Here is a 15,736-nt window from a genome sequence, read left to right on the forward strand (position 1 = left end):
GCCTAACGTTAGTAGATATAGCAGAGTCTCTTTGTTGTGTTGATAAAGTATCAGTTAGCTCCACCAGTACTGATCCATCAGAGTCTCTGTAAGTCTGGATAAACCTGTCTGAATGGACTTTTAGCTCTTCACCTTTTTTTTCTGGATGTTTTTCCTCTGACTCATCTCCCGGTAGCCTACAAAGCTATTGAAGTTAGCTTAGCATGCTAGCTGGAAACAGACCGACGGGGACGGAAGTTGGCAACACAGCGCTAGTCAGAGTTTAATGTAGAGAAAGAGAGTTTGTGTGGAGAAAACGTTTCTGTCGTTGTGTGAAAATGTCTAAAGTCCAAATGCTGAGATCGTTTGTCAACCAGCGACTAACTGCGGCTGCTGAAGAGATATTTGGTATGTTTGAAAGAACGATAACCGAGTATGAGGAGGAGAATGAGCGACAACGGAAACTACTGGACGCTGTTTTCAACCCTCAGCTTCGGTTACATAGAGCAGGTTGGTTCATTAAACACTCAGCATCTTTTTTGGTAGAAAGTAGATGAAATGAGAACGTGCAGCAATCTAAAATATGCTCATGTCACATAAGAGAGTTAATGAAATTGTTTCCTGGTCAGGACAAAACACCAGCTGAGGCATGGAATTTAACAATTATGCACACATATTATATATATCAATTACTGTAGTGACTTTAACAAATATCCATTTTATATCCTAAAGCCACTGGGGGCAAACGGGAGAACTTGTTCGGATGCGTGTTCCACAAACATTTCACTGTCCAGTGCGCTGTCTTTCGATCCGTTGATCCATTTAAACCATTTGCACATTGACACCATAACACAACACCACAGGATAATACAACACATTGAAACTCCACGCTGACACGCCACATTTTGACACGGTCAAAACTGTTAGCTTCCTGTCCACACATCAGATTATTTTCGTCTTCTTCTGTGGTGTTTAACGGCAGCTTGCATGGTTTTTGTTGCATTAATGCCATCTTCCGGTTTCAGTCAGTTCCTATGTTCCCAACTACTAAACTTTCCCCATCAGTCCCGTTGCTCGCAAAAAGTTTGTAAAGCACTTTCTTCCCAGATCACTAGATCCCCACTCTCGTATATTATTTAACTCTCTTCCTCTCATCCCTAGTCTTTGCATTTCTCCCAGCATGCCCCTCCTTTCTGAGCTGTGTCTAGGAGGTGATAGCATGTTGTACAGTTTCTGGTGCCTGTCAGTGCTTCCCTATCATGTGTAGTGTGCTGCGTATATTGCTGTGCCCTATTCTTAATCTTGATATTGTGACCTCTTCTCTCCTGTTTCCTCCCCTGTATCTTGCGCTGCTCACTTTACTCTGAATTGAATGTAGGTGTCTCCTGGTCCCAATGTTGTTGCCATACTTTGTTGATATTTTTCCTGATGATGCCCTTTCCCTCTGCTTTGGATAACTTGATATATACATCTACTTTGTTTTCCTTTAGTGCTTGTTTGGCTAGTTTGTCATTTCCTCTGATACCTACATGGGCCGGTATCCATATGAATATAACGTCAGTGCCTCGTTCTATTGCTCTAGAGTGATTTGACATTATTTTTAGTAACAGATCTTGTCGAGTATTGGACACACCTGACTTCAGACTAACGAGTGCAGACATGGACTCACTGCAAATGAGGACTTTGTCTGGTCTTTGTTGTTCAACCCACTCTAGGGCCCAACAAATTGCATACAATTCAACTGTATACACAGCTAAAAAATTTGAAGTGCATTTAAATATTTAAAATTTGTGAACTGCAACAGCAGATCCTGTACTGTCTGTAGCTGGATCTTTTGATCCATCGGTAAAAACATGCACGTGCTCTGGGTATTTTTTATCTGTGTATTCATAGAACTCACTCACTAAATCAGTATCTTTACGTTTTACCTTAATTTGCAGCAACTCCATGTCCACCTCTGGTTCTTTAAGCATCCACACAGGAGTTATTGGCCTAACGACAGTAGGGCAAAGCTCTATATCACAGACTCCTAGGCTTCTTGCTGTTGCTTCTCCTATCCAGCCAAAACTTGTCTTTGGTACTTTATGTCTTTCCCAACATGCCTGTAATACTTTTTTAGCTGGATGATTGACCTCTCAGATTTATCCAATAATTAACCAACAGTTGTTTTCTGCGAAGACACAATGGCATTTCTCCTGTCTCTACTTGGATGGCGCACACAGGTGATGTTCTTACTGCACCTATACAAATCCTGAGGGCCCTGGTCTGGACAGCATCTAGCTGTTTAAGTGTGGTTTCTGCTGCTGAACCATTTGCTCTACCACTGTAATCTAATCTGGATTTAATTAGCGCTTTGTAAATGTGTATCAGGGATGCAACCTCTGCTCCCCGTCCAACCCTACCAGACATCTCATTACATTTATAACTTTTTTACACTTATCACGAACATTTTTAATGTGGTTTTTCCATGTTAATCTGCTGTCAAAGTGTACTAAAAACCGAAATTACTCTACTATTTCTAACTTGTTTTCATACAGATTCAGCTGAAGGTTTCTCCTAGTTCTCTGTCTCGTAAAGAACATTACTTTAGCTTTTTTCAGATGAGAATTTAAATCTCCATTTCTTCCCCCACATTTCAACTTGTTTTATCCCTTCTTGCAGTTTTTGGACAATATGTTCCAAGTTTCTTCCTTTTTTCCCCATAAGGCCCCATCATCTGCAAATAATTACCTTCCCATATCTGGTGACACCGTTCCAAAGATGTCATTTATTGCAATTGAGAATAATAAAGGACTTACCACACTCCCTTGTGGACTCCCATTTTCTACCTCATATTTCCTTGACCTTTCAGCTCCTACTGTTACCTGGATAGTTCTTTTATTTAAAAAGTCCATTATCCAATTAAACCGTTTCCCCCTGATTCCCATTAGATGCATTTTTATCAAAAGACCTTCCCTCCGTAGCATATCATAAGCCTTTTCTACATCAAAAAACACTGCTGCCACAGTTTCTTTATTAACCTGTGCCTTTCTTACCTCATCTTCTAGACATAAAGTTGAATCCAAGGTTCCCCTACCTTTCCTAAATCCACTCTGACACCCTACTAAATATCTGTTGTTTCTCTAAATAATATATTAATCTTTCGTTTACATGCGTTCCATAAGTTTACATATATGTGATGTTAGGGTAATTGGTCTATAATTTGATGGGTTACTCCCCCATTGTAAATGGCACACTCAATTCATCTTCAGTATTCTCCTTCTTCCTCAAAGCCTCCCTATTGTCAAATCTTGTTTCCTCTCTAGTTCGTTTTCCTTCGTCAGACAAATTGTTATTGCCGTGTATCTTTACAAAAGTATTAACCAATGTCTCCGCTTTCTCTTTATTAGTCACCGCTACTTCTTCTCCAGTTGTCAGCACAGGATAACTCCACTCTCTTCTGGCCCCTCCCATCTTTCTAATCATCCCCCACACTTCTCCTACTGGGGTTGCATTTCCAACTGTGTCACAAAACGTCCTCCAATATGTCCTTTTTGCCTGCCTCATTGTCTTTCTCACTAATGCCTGAGCCTTTTTGAACTGTATCAGATACTGAAAGTTATGAGTTGCCCTGTTTCTATTTCTAATTGCCTCTTTACAAGTATTGTTCCACCATGGTACTGCTTTTATGCTTGTTTTTCATTTTCCACTTCCGTTACTGATGTATGGATATTTATTTTACAGAATATCGAGTAGTGATCACTGCCTATGGTTGCTTCATGATACGCTTTCCAGTCACACACTGCAGCAATGTTATTAGAAACTAGTGTTAGGTCTGGTACAGACTCCTTTCCTGTATTGATATTAATCCTTGTCTTACTGCCATCATTTAGGCAGACTAAATTCCTTTCATCCAATAGTTCTTCTGTGGTTTGACCATTGCCATCAGTTATCCCACTCCCCCATAATGTGTTATGTGCGTTGAAGTCCCCACACCATACTATGCTTGCCCTATCTTGCCCTTCTATTTCTTCCAATTTTCTTAGTTCTATTTTCAGACATGGATTATAATAATTCACTACCACAAATTCCTTCCTTTCAACCCACACTTCCACTACCACATACTCCATTTCTTGCCCTATACCCAGTACTCTATGGGGAATCCCTTGTTTTATAAAAGTAACACAGCCCCCCCCCCCCCCCCCCCCCCCTTGTCCTTCTTTCCTATCTCGTCTAATTGCTACATATCCATACATTACAAAGTCCAAGTTTGGTTTTAACCATGATTCTTGTATCCACAAAACATCTGGTTTCTCCCTTCTGCTATCTATACATTTCTTAAACTGGCAATCAAACTTCTAGCATTCCATTGAAGTATTAACATTATTATCAACCAATACATGTTTCTTGGCTTGCCTGTAAACTAAGATTGTCTCTTACTTCCTCCCATTTTAAACCTATCATATCAAGGTGATGTACTGCTGCCTTAACGATTATTTCAATTCTTTCAGTTTTAGACTTAACCTCAGCAGTTGCGTTTATCACCCCTGCTATGAAAGTCACCAGCTTCTCCTTCTCTGCCCTGATCTTATCATTTCTTTCTGCCTCCACTGTCATTTGCCCTTTGCGAATAAGCTCCCCTGCTTCTCCTGCCTCACCAACTTAAACTGCTTCTGCATAAGTTACATTTCCTTTCCTTCTTGTTTGTTGGACTTCCACCTCTCGTCTCATTGCTTCACATCCCCAATATGCAACGCTATGTTTCCCCCCCCCCCCCCCCCCCCCCACAGTTGCAGCACTTTGGCTGGACTCCTTCTCCACACTTTCCATACTCATGTTCTCCTCCACACCTGGCACACGTTCTTTTTCCTTTGCACACAGATATCACTCCCCTGCCGCCATTGGCTCTCCCACTTTTACAACTTTAAGCACCTTGATTTTTCCAACCATGGCAAGCGTCTTTGCCTTATCTATTTGTGCATCACTGTTGCATCCAATTAAGAGATTTCCATCTCCCAAGATCCTTGCATATTTCACTTCTCCGACTTGTGCTCTGATTATTTTGGTCAGTTTTAATGGGTCTATTTTCTTTACTCCTCCTTCAAATCGTATCACTACATTTAACATTTCCGCCTTTGGCTCTCCAACTTCCTCTTCCTTTTCTTCACTCTCAGTTTCACCCAAACTTGTTTAATTCTTTTTCTTTCTCTTGTGATTCGCCGACTTCTTCCCTGCTTCTTTCCACTCACTCTCCTTCCCACTTCTTGTCTCTTCCTCACTTAACTCCATGCTATCACTATACCCTTCTCTCCCTGCCATCCTGACCGGTAAGAGATACGTGTAATCACACCGTTCCGGACCTATACAGGCCGTCGGTTGGTATTCTCGCAGAGTATTTCCACAGCCAAGTCCAGATGTCAGCAAATCCAAAGTGAAATTCCTTTAACTTAATTTGTTTGTCCAATACAACCTCTCCGCTCAGTAACAAATTTCAAGCCACGTCTCCACCGGACAGCGCACACCCACCTGATTCTCATTACCTATATGCACTTTTAGGTCAATGTGCCGTCCACTGTTCAATGTCAGAACTGCATGTGTAAACCCACCCCGTGTTTTCCTCAAAAAAAAAAAAAAGAAAACAACAAAACTACTTTATGGCTCCAACAATTACTATCATAACACTGTATTGCAGAGTAAGAGTTATATTACAACTAAAAACCTAAAAGTATTCATGATTGAAAAGCTACATTGCTAAAACAAAAGACAAGTGACTAATGCAAATGATTGAAAAGATGATACAAATGGGACAACAAAATTAGAAATTAAATTAAAAATCAGGATTTAAATTACATTTAAAATAATCATCTTCATCATCCAGCTCCTCGTCCCAGCCCACACATGGTGTGATACCATGTGTGGCAGCTGTCACACTGGACCCACAAAACCAATCCCTCAAAGCTCTTGGGAGGGTCGGGTTCCCTGCACCGGCCACACCCCAAACAGTTTGCTCCATCTTTTCAGGAGTGTGACCTATTAACAGATTTTCTTTTATTACCTTTAATGAAAGAAAACTATCAGATTTTCATGGGTTGGCATACAAAGAAAGTTAACATTAAGTACACTACCGGTGGATGTCGTGGGTCCAGCAGACGAGGAGCTAGATAATGGTCTGGTCTCTGCAGGTTGGGAGGCTGTATAAATAACAGAAAAAGCATGACCATCTTTTGTTTACTCTCCATCATGACTAATTTCACCATCATGTTATAATATTGCTTGTTTTTTTTCAGATTATATAAAGCATTTACAGTGGGAGGGAGGGAAAGGGTTTGGGACCCATGGAGGCCACATCCCACTGCTGATGTTAAAGGCTCTAAAATAATACTCACATTTATTATATTATATTTCTAATCCTAAGAGCCACTGCTGGCTTTCAACAAATGTACAGACAGTCTCTCTCACTCTCAAACAAACAGACACACCAACATTATTTGCATCATTTACTAGATCATTGTGCATGAATATACTTGATGTAGCCTGGCTAATGAAAAACAAGAAAATCATTTTATTTTACTTATGTCTGCTGTTATGTTTTAGATTTACAAACAAACAAACAGCTGCCTACATTTAACTAGCGCTACGACTCTTTCTTCATTTTTTTCCCGCTGCTTTGAAATGGGTAGATTGAGCTGGATTCAACTGCCCTGACAGGGGGGAGGTCAAACTCACCCATCAGGTGTTCCACTTTGGCCAGCCTAGTAGACCTTACCACGGGAGGCATGATGCCGCAGTTAATGCATGAGTTCTCCAAGAGGCCCTCCCTCAGATGCTCGAGGCCAAGACAAGAGGGGCAGAGGTCATGGCCGTCTTCACGCTGAAGAGGGGCCATACATGTCTTACAACCGGGAGAGTTAAACGTAACCGTGACTCTGGAGAAACCCTACCCTACTAGTTTCAGCAGCCCGCATCAACTAGTAGGGCAGGTTTGAGGTCCGAGCGGGAGGGCTCCGCTGACTGCTACTAAAACAGGCAGGGAACAGTCAGTGAGAGGGGAGCGAGGACACTCTTCACTAGCACAGTCGCTGTAAATATTGGCGTTCCACCAGTTAGCCTGAGCGAGAGCACTCTGCTACTGTAGAAACGGGTCAGAAAACAGTCCGTATAGTGAGAGGGGAGCGAGGACACTCTCACTGACGTGGTACGTTGTCAATCTAGCCAACACCGAGAGGACACGCTCTCGTTAGCATGCCACTCAATTAGCTCGAGTGAGAGTGCTCTGCCAACCTTGGAAAATGAACAAACAGTAACTCTAATGTTATAGAAACAATGTTAATCGAGCTCACCGATTTGATGTTCACACTGGTGACGACCGATGAAAGGAGTGTCCGCTGGTCTGGTGCTCGATGGTCCACTTGGTGAAACACACCATCCATCCATCCATCCATCCATTTTCCTCCGCTTATCCGGGGTCGGGTCGCGGTGGCAACAGGCCAAGCAGGCTGACCCAGACTTCCCTCTCACCGGCAACATGTTCCAGCTCATTCTGGGGGATCCCGAGGTGTTCCCAGGCCAGCTGGGAGATGTAATCCCTCCAGCGTGTTCTGGGTCTTCCCCGGGGTCTCTTCCCAGTTGGACGTGCCTGGAAAACCTCCAGTGGGAGGCGTCCAGGAGGCATCCTAATTTGATGCCCGAACCACCTCAGCTGACTCCTTTCGACGCGAAGGAGTAGCGGCTCGACTCCAAGCTCCCTCCTGATGACCGAGCTCCTTACCCTATCTCTAAGGCTGAGCCCGGCCACCCTACGGAGGAAGCTCATTTCGGCCGCTTGTAGCCGCGACCTTGTCCTTTCGGTCACGACCCAGAGTTCGTTACCATAGGTGAGGGTAGGAACGTAGACCGAGTGGTAAATTGAGAGCTTTGCCTTCCGGCTCAGCTCCCTCTTCACCAAGACGGTCCGGTGCAGCGCCTGCTTTACTGCTGCAGCCGCACCGATCCGTCTGTCGATCTCCCGCTCCATCTTACCCTCACTCGTGAACAAGACCCCGAGATACTTGAACTCCTTCGCTTGAGGTAGGCACTCCGTCCCCACCTGGAGGGAGCAATCCACCGGTTTCCGGCAGAGCACCATGGCCTCAGATTTGGAGGTGCTAACTCTCATCCCCGCCGCTTCACACTCGGCTGCAAACCGCCCCAGTGAATGCTGGAGGTCACGATCCGAGGAGGCTAACAGGACCACATCATCTGCAAACAGCAGAGAGGCGATCCCGAGACCCCCGAACCTGACGTTATCCACCCCCCGGCTGCGCCTAGATATCCTGTCCATGAAAGTCACGAACAGGACCGGAGACAAAGGGCAGCCCTGGCAGAGGCCAACACCCACCGGGAACGTGTCTGACTTATTGCCGAGAATGTGGACACAGCTCCTACTGCAGTCGTACAGAGACCGGATCGCCCGTTGTAATGGGTCCGGCACCCCATACTCCCGCAGCACCCCCCACAAGAACCCCCGAGGGACCCGGTCGAAAGCCTTCTCCAAGTCCACAAAGCACATGTAGACTGGTTGGGCAAACTCCCAGAACCCCTCCAGTAGTCTTGCGAGGGTAAAGAGCTGGTCCACTGTTCCACGGCCGGGACGGAATCCGCATTGCTCCTCTTGAATCTGAGGTTCGACAAACGGTCAGAGCCTCCTTTCCAGCACCCTGGCATAAGCCTTCCCCGGGAGGCTGAGTAGTGTGATACCCCGGTAATTCGAGCACACTCTCCGGTCCCCCTTTTTGAAAATGGGAACCACCACCCCGGTCTGCCAGTCCATGGGCACTGATCCCGACCCCCATGCGACATTGAAGAGGCGTGTCAGCCAGGACAGCCCAACTATGTCCAGCGCTTTCAGCATCTCAGGGCGGATCTCATCCACCCCTGGCGCCTTGCCACCGAGGAGCTTTTTGACTACCTCAGCGGCCTCTGCCAGGGATATGGGTGAGCCTCCCCCTAGATCTTCAGGCGCTGCCTCCTCTGCAGAGGACATGTTGGTCGGGTTTAGGAGTTCCTCAAAGTGCTCTTTCCACCGCCCGACGATGTCCCCTGTCCGGGTCAGCAGTCCCCCCCCCCCCCCCCCCTGCTGAGAGGCCAACCGAAAGTCCTTCTCCATGGCCTCCCTGAACTCCTCCCATGCCCGAGTTTTAGCATTCGCGACCACCGCAGCTGCAGCCCTTCTGGCCTGCCGGTACCTGTCAGCTGCTTCGGGAGACCCCTGGGCCAACCAGGCCTTGAAGGTCTCCTTCTTCAGCTTGACGGCTTCCCTCACCTCCGGTGTCCACCACCAGGTTCTCGGGTTGCCGCCACGACAGGCACCGATGACCTTCCGGCCACAGCTCCTAGCGGCCGCGTCCACAATAGAGGCTTTGAACATGGTCCATTCGGATTCCATGTCCCCAACCTCCCTCGGGATGTGTGAGAAGTTCTTCCGGAGGTGGGAGTTAAAGACCTCCCGGACAGGGTCTTCCACCAGACGTTCCCAGTTCACCCTCACTACACGTTTGGGCTTGCCGGGTCTTTCCAACCGGTTCCCCTGCCATCTGATCCAACTCACCACCAGGTGGTGATCAGTTAACAGCTCTGCTCCTCTCTTCACCCAAGTGTCCAAGACATACGGCCGCAAATCAAATGATACGATTACAAAGTTGATCATTGATCTCCGGCCTAAGGTGTTCTGGTACCAGGTACACTTATGAGCCATCTTATGTTCGAACATGGTGTTCGTTATGGCCAAACCATGGCACGCACAGAAGTCCAATAACAAAACACCATTCGGGTTCAGATCGGGCAAGCCGTTCCTCCCAATCACCCCCCGCCAGGTTTCTCCGTCATTGCCCACGTGAGCGTTGAAGTCCCCCAGGAGAACTATGGAGTCGGTAGGCGGCGCCCTTTCCAGGACCCCTCCCACCGACTCCAAGAAGGCCGGATACTCTGAACTGCTGTTTGGTGCATAAGCACAAACCACAATCAGAGCCTTGCTCCCCGCAACCCATATGCGCATGGAGGCGACCCTCTCGTTCTCCGGGGAGAACTCCAACACAGCGGCGCTCAGCCGGGGGCTCGTGAGTATCCCCACTCCCGCCCGGCGCCTCTCACCCTGGGCAACTCCGGAAAAGGACAAAGTCCAACCCCTCTCCAGGAGCTTGGTTCCAGAGCCAGTGCTGTGTGTGGAGGTGAGTCCAACTATATCTAGCTGGTACCGCTCCACCTCCTGCACCAGCTCTGGCTCTTTCCCCGCTAGCGAGGTGACGTTCCACGTCCCTAGAGCTAGTCTATGCTGCCGGCGATCGGCTCGCCCAGGCCTCCCGCCTGACCCGCCGCCCGGTCTGCATTGCACCCGACCCCGATGCTTATCCCTGCGGGTGGTGGGTCCACAGGGTGGCTGCTCCATGCTGTTTATTCGGGCTGAGCCCGACCGGGCCCCATGGGCGAAGGCCCGGCCACCAGACGCTCGCCGACGAGCTCCCCTCCTGGGTCTGGCTCCGGGAGGGTGCCCCGGTTTCCCTGGTCCGGGCGAGGTGACTGAAGTCTGTGGGCTGCTACACACCGCTGAAACACACTGTTCCCTCTTAAGAGGGACAGCTTGTCGCAGCCTTTGGAGGGCAAGAGATCCGCAACTCTGACTGGTGGTCACAAGGCTACAAGCTCCAAGAAATCTTTAATCGTAGACAAATTTAGCTTAAGCTAATGCTACCATGGTAGTTAGCCTGCGTAAGCAAAAAGATGAAACAGGACTGATCTCAGGGATGACACCGGAACTTATACCCGCTGGGGTCAACCGAGGTCACACGTGACTTTGTAGATATAAAGACCTGCGTGTGGGCGAGACGGAAGATATCCAGTCTTGAGCACTGCCTCTGGTCAGTAAGGATGAAATAGAACACACGCACACAAATAGTCAATTTTTTTCAAACTTTTATTTTAAATTTTCTTTTTATTATAGCTCGCTTGCCACATGATTGCCACTGTCAGTAATCACAATCGCTGTCTCATTTACCATGCAGTTGATATGCACAATGTCCAACTCTCAGAGACAGAGAGAAGCAGGTTTTTTATCTTTTCATGACCATCATTATTTTCAGTCAACAGTCACCATTAGGTTATGCTTCAATACGTTTTGGCAGCAACAAGCACATGAGCATTTTAACAAGAACAACTCCCCCAAAGGGAAACTTTGTCTCACAGCCAGGTGAAACACACAACAGTTTTTAGTTTGTTTTACTTTTAATGAGGTCCAAATATGTCCTACAAAATGTGCAACATGTCTCCCCACATTATAGGAAAGTAGTGATATCCGTTGATTAGTTGTTAACATGAAATTAGTTTTCTAAGGTGTGTATGTATTTAATTTCTTTCCACAGATGTCCAGCAGCTGGTGGTGGTTAAAGGAGAGCAGCAGGCGTGGAGCTCCAGTCTGGACCAGGAGGACCCAGAGCCCCCACACATTAAAGAGGAACAGGAGGAACTTTGGACCAGTCAGGAGGGAGAACAGCTTCAAGGGCTGGAGGAGGCTGATATCAAGTTCTCATTCACTCTTGAGAAGAGTGAAGATGATGAAGAGGAAGCTCAGTACTCACCGCTTCATCAAAGACAAACTGAACAGATGGAAACAAATGCTATTGAAGAGGATTGTGGAGGACCAGAACCAGGAAGAAACTCAGATCCAGATAGACATCCAGAACCAGATACTGATGAGAAGATTGGAGACTCTGTTGAACCTGAGACTGAACACAGTGATGATTGGAAGGAGACCAGAGAACCTCAGTCAGGTTTAAACTCTCTGAATAATGATGACGTGTCTGTCAGTGATTCAAGATGTAGTGCTGGTGAGAAACCATTAAGCTGCTCTGAATGTGGGAAAAGATTTCGCCTCAAGAAAGATTTGAAGAAACATATGAGAGTCCACACAGGAGAGAGAACTTTCAGCTGCTCAGTCTGTGATGAAAGTTTTTCACAGAGTGGACATTTACAGGTACACATGACATTTCACACAGGGGAGAAACCTTTCAGCTGCTCAGTCTGTAATAAATCTTTTTCACAGAGGGGACATTTACAGGTACACATGAGATTTCACACAGGAGAGAAACCTTTCAGCTGCTCAGTCTGCAATACAGCTTTTTCACAGAGTGGACATTTACAGAGACACATGAGATGTCACACAGGAGAGAAACCTTTCAGCTGCTCAGTCTGTAAGAACTCTTTTTCACGCAGTGGAGGTTTACAGAAACACATGAGAATCCACACAGGAGAGAATCCTTTCAGGTGCTCAGAGTGTGGTAAAAGTTTCACTGAAAGTGGAAGTCTGAAGAAACACATGAGAATCCACACAGTAGAGAAACCTTTCAGCTGCTCATTCTGTAAGAACTCTTTTTCACACAGTGGAGGTTTACAGAAACACATGAGAATCCACTCGGGAGAGAAACCTTTCAGCTGCTCAGAGTGTGGTAAAAGTTTCACTAAAAGTGGAAATCTGAAGAAACACATGAGATGTCACACAGGAGAGACACCTGCTTAGTCTGTAACAAATCTTTTTCACAGAGTGGACGTTTACAGAGACGCATGCTAACTCACATGGGCGAGAAACCTTTCAGTTGCTCAGTTTGTGATAAAAGATTTGTGTGCAATGCAGAACTAAAGTGTAGTCACGGTCCTAAGCAGGAGAAATTCCGCTGAACAAGTCAAAAGAAACACACCAACCACTACGAAGTGATCTCAAGTCAGAGGCTTTTGTCTGGGCAGAGATAAGTCATAGTGTGTTTGTATTCTTGTTTGTTTTGTTTTAAGTTTAACTGTACTATTTACCGTGTTATTGTGTATTATACGGCCCACCGAGTTCCGGTCAGTGCTGTGTAACATAACTGTTGGGCTTGTTGCTGCTAGTGTAGTTCTACGCCGCTGAGCTTTGTTATGTTTAAATCCGCCACCACGAGTAAAGTCAGTAAACTGTACTTTATTAGTTAATAAAGGTCCGGTGCCAAGGCTGCTGAACCTGAGTTCTCCAGTCGGGCTTCTGTGTGATGAAATTATAGTTGCTGTTCTTTACTGCTGCGGTGAGGATCTGCCTTGTTTTAGTGCTTTCTTCTTTTTTTTCCAAACTAACCCACAAACAAATGTCCTCACATACATACACTCCCCTCACAACGTGATTGCTTGTTGTTTTTAGGTAGTATAATTGTAACTGTATGATAGATGTTTTGTTTGTTTACAACATTATTGAATTTGATCAGTATTGTTAAGATAAATAAACTCTGTTATACTTTTAAGAAGCAGTTTCTGTAATTATTTTTCTCCACATGTGTTGTGATGATAGCTGGATGTTATTGTCACTGCTTGGATTCAAGCCTCCACTGTTCACTCCTGAATGTGGAATGGTACTTTGACTATTGGCATTTTTAGTCAACATCAATTGTGAGACTTTATCCACAGTTTGGTTATCAGTCCATGATCCTAGGGTGGTGCCCCGTCATACTTAATATATGTTAATAATACTAGTGATATTAATACTTTTATGAATATCAATGATTTAATTATCACACTGTTTACCCTGCTGCTGTCTGGAAAGAGATACAAAAGTATGAGCTGCCAAACCACCAGATTTCAAAACAGCTTCTTCCCTCTGGCTGTGAGACTCCTCAATTCATCCTCCGTCCTCCATGTATAATTTATATTGTGCTGTTTGTTTTCTTTCTTATGTAGTTTGGGACTACAATCTAAATTTCGCTGTGCAACCCTTTCGTACATTGACAAATAATAACCATGTAACCTTTATACTTACTAATAACCAAACCCTCATTCCACGTACATTAGCATCCTCGGGACTAAATTGTAGGATTGGCTCAATTCACATATCAGACCACGCCCCATTAGTCTAATTTTAATGTTGCAATGCCCGGTAGACGCCTATAGATGGCAAAGCAATAAAGCCATTTTATCAGACCCAGAATTCTGTGACTACATCAGGAAAGAACTTTCTGTGTTCTTGGAAATTTATGACTGGTTCTGTAAATCCTTCTATACTCTTGGAATATACTAAAGTATATTTGAGAGGGCTAATTATTTAATTTTGTAGCAGAAAGAAGAAGAAAATAATATCCGAACAGACAATTGGAGGCAGAATTACTATGTTGTGAACAGATGAACAAACAAGAAAGAAAACGACTGTTGTAAGGGCTGGTCTTAATACTTTAATTTCACAATAAACTGTATTATTTTCAAAAAAACAAAGGTTGTATGAATACGGCAACAAACCAGGTAATTTACTTTCAGAACTTTTAAGCAACCACAATAGCCATAACTCTGTCTCATGTCTGAAAAACTCGAGTGGAAAACGTTGTTGAAAATCTGAGGAGATTAATGGCAAATTTACCAATAATTTGAAATTACTATATAAATCAGAAATGCATAAAAGTGACTCTCAAATAAACAGCTTTTTGGAACAACAGGCTTTGAATAATTCAATTACATTTACAGAGATAGAGGAAGCTATTGATGACATCCCCTCTGGGAAAGCAGCTGGTCCAGATGGCTTACCCCCCAGAAATATACAAAGTATTCAAAGACATTTTTAGTCCACTCTTAAGTAAAATGTACGAATATTCCTTCCTGAATCAAAAACTACCTGAATCAACACAGACGGCTGCAATTTAATTAATACCAAAGCAAGGGAAAACCTCAGAGGAGCCTTACTCATATACACCAATTAGTTTGCAATGTGTGGAAAACCAAATATTGACTAAGCTTTTAGCTAAAGGACTCCACTCTATCCTACCTACCATTATCGGGCCTGATCAAACAGGATTTGTGCAAGGTCGTCATTCCTACACTAATGTGAGGCATCTATTGGGGGTCATTCAATATGCCAAAAGCAAACCTCTAGACTAGACTCTATGATGTTCTCCTTAGATGCTGAGAAAGCGTTCGATCGTATGAAATGGCAATATATGTTGTTAGATCCGGGGGTTCTCTGGCCCGATACGGGGCTACCTACTGACTCAGCTCTCTATTAAAAGATTGGCGAGCTGGTGTTCTGTCGAGGAAACTCGCCTGGCTTCTGCTAACTACCATTACTCCTGACGTCTACCCTGCTTCCACTGGTAACGTGCACTCGGCCGAGGGGCCACCCTGGCCGGGCGCTTCTACCTAGTCGCGTCAGTTATGGCAGCTTTCCTCTTCTGGATCCGGGCTCTTGGTAAATTGCCAGGTTAGGTTTTAACGGCTAGGATTACAACCAAAACCGTAAGGGACTGTTAAGTGGTCCGGTCACTAGGATAACCATTAAGAACTCTTGTTGATAAACATACAATAGATTTAACCTTTTACTGCCACGAGGAACTTTTACTACTTCAGCAACTGAATTCTCTTGAGAAATTTACTTTAAATGCAGATTAGATATTTATTGCAGGATATTAGCAGGGGCACAGCTACAGCTCACATAAAAATAATACTATACTTGATTCGATCAGGTTACAATTTCTTCTTTAGGTTATACTCATTAATTTTCGATGCCGAGGCGGCTCGGTGGAGCTGGATTCTCGATGTGGTAAAAAGTCCTTTTGGGGTTTTTAGGAGCGAAGGCCAGGCCGAACCTTCGGCTCCTCCTGCGCGGCCAACGAAGTCCGTTCAGCGATCCCTCAGGCTCAGTACAAAGTCTTTGGGGCGGCTGCGTCCATCTGTTGTCCGGTTGTTAAAGTCAAACAGGGGGGAGAGGACAATCTCCGTCTTTCAATCTTTGTCCAGGAACGGCTGT

General features: G+C 45.1%; 1 protein-coding gene and 1 long non-coding RNA gene across 2 annotated transcripts in view; one reads left to right on the plus strand and one right to left on the minus strand.

The window, feature by feature from the left end:
• Positions 1 to 15,736, minus strand: part of LOC142932981 (uncharacterized) — a 285,143-nt gene that overhangs the window by 21,721 nt on the left and 247,686 nt on the right. The window lies entirely within an intron of this gene.
• On the plus strand, positions 3 to 12,652 carry LOC142932714 (uncharacterized). The gene is made up of 2 exons (XM_076076731.1): positions 3 to 489; positions 11,352 to 12,652. Exons 1-2 carry the CDS (start codon positions 318 to 320, stop codon positions 12,503 to 12,505), a joined length of 1,326 nt encoding a protein of 441 aa, XP_075932846.1. The 5' UTR covers positions 3 to 317; the 3' UTR covers positions 12,506 to 12,652.

This window comes from Anarhichas minor, unplaced genomic scaffold (assembly GCF_050575085.1).
Source record: "Anarhichas minor isolate MPS153535 unplaced genomic scaffold, ASM5057508v1 ptg000058l, whole genome shotgun sequence".
In the NCBI taxonomy this organism is placed as follows: Eukaryota; Metazoa; Chordata; class Actinopteri; order Perciformes; family Anarhichadidae; genus Anarhichas; species Anarhichas minor.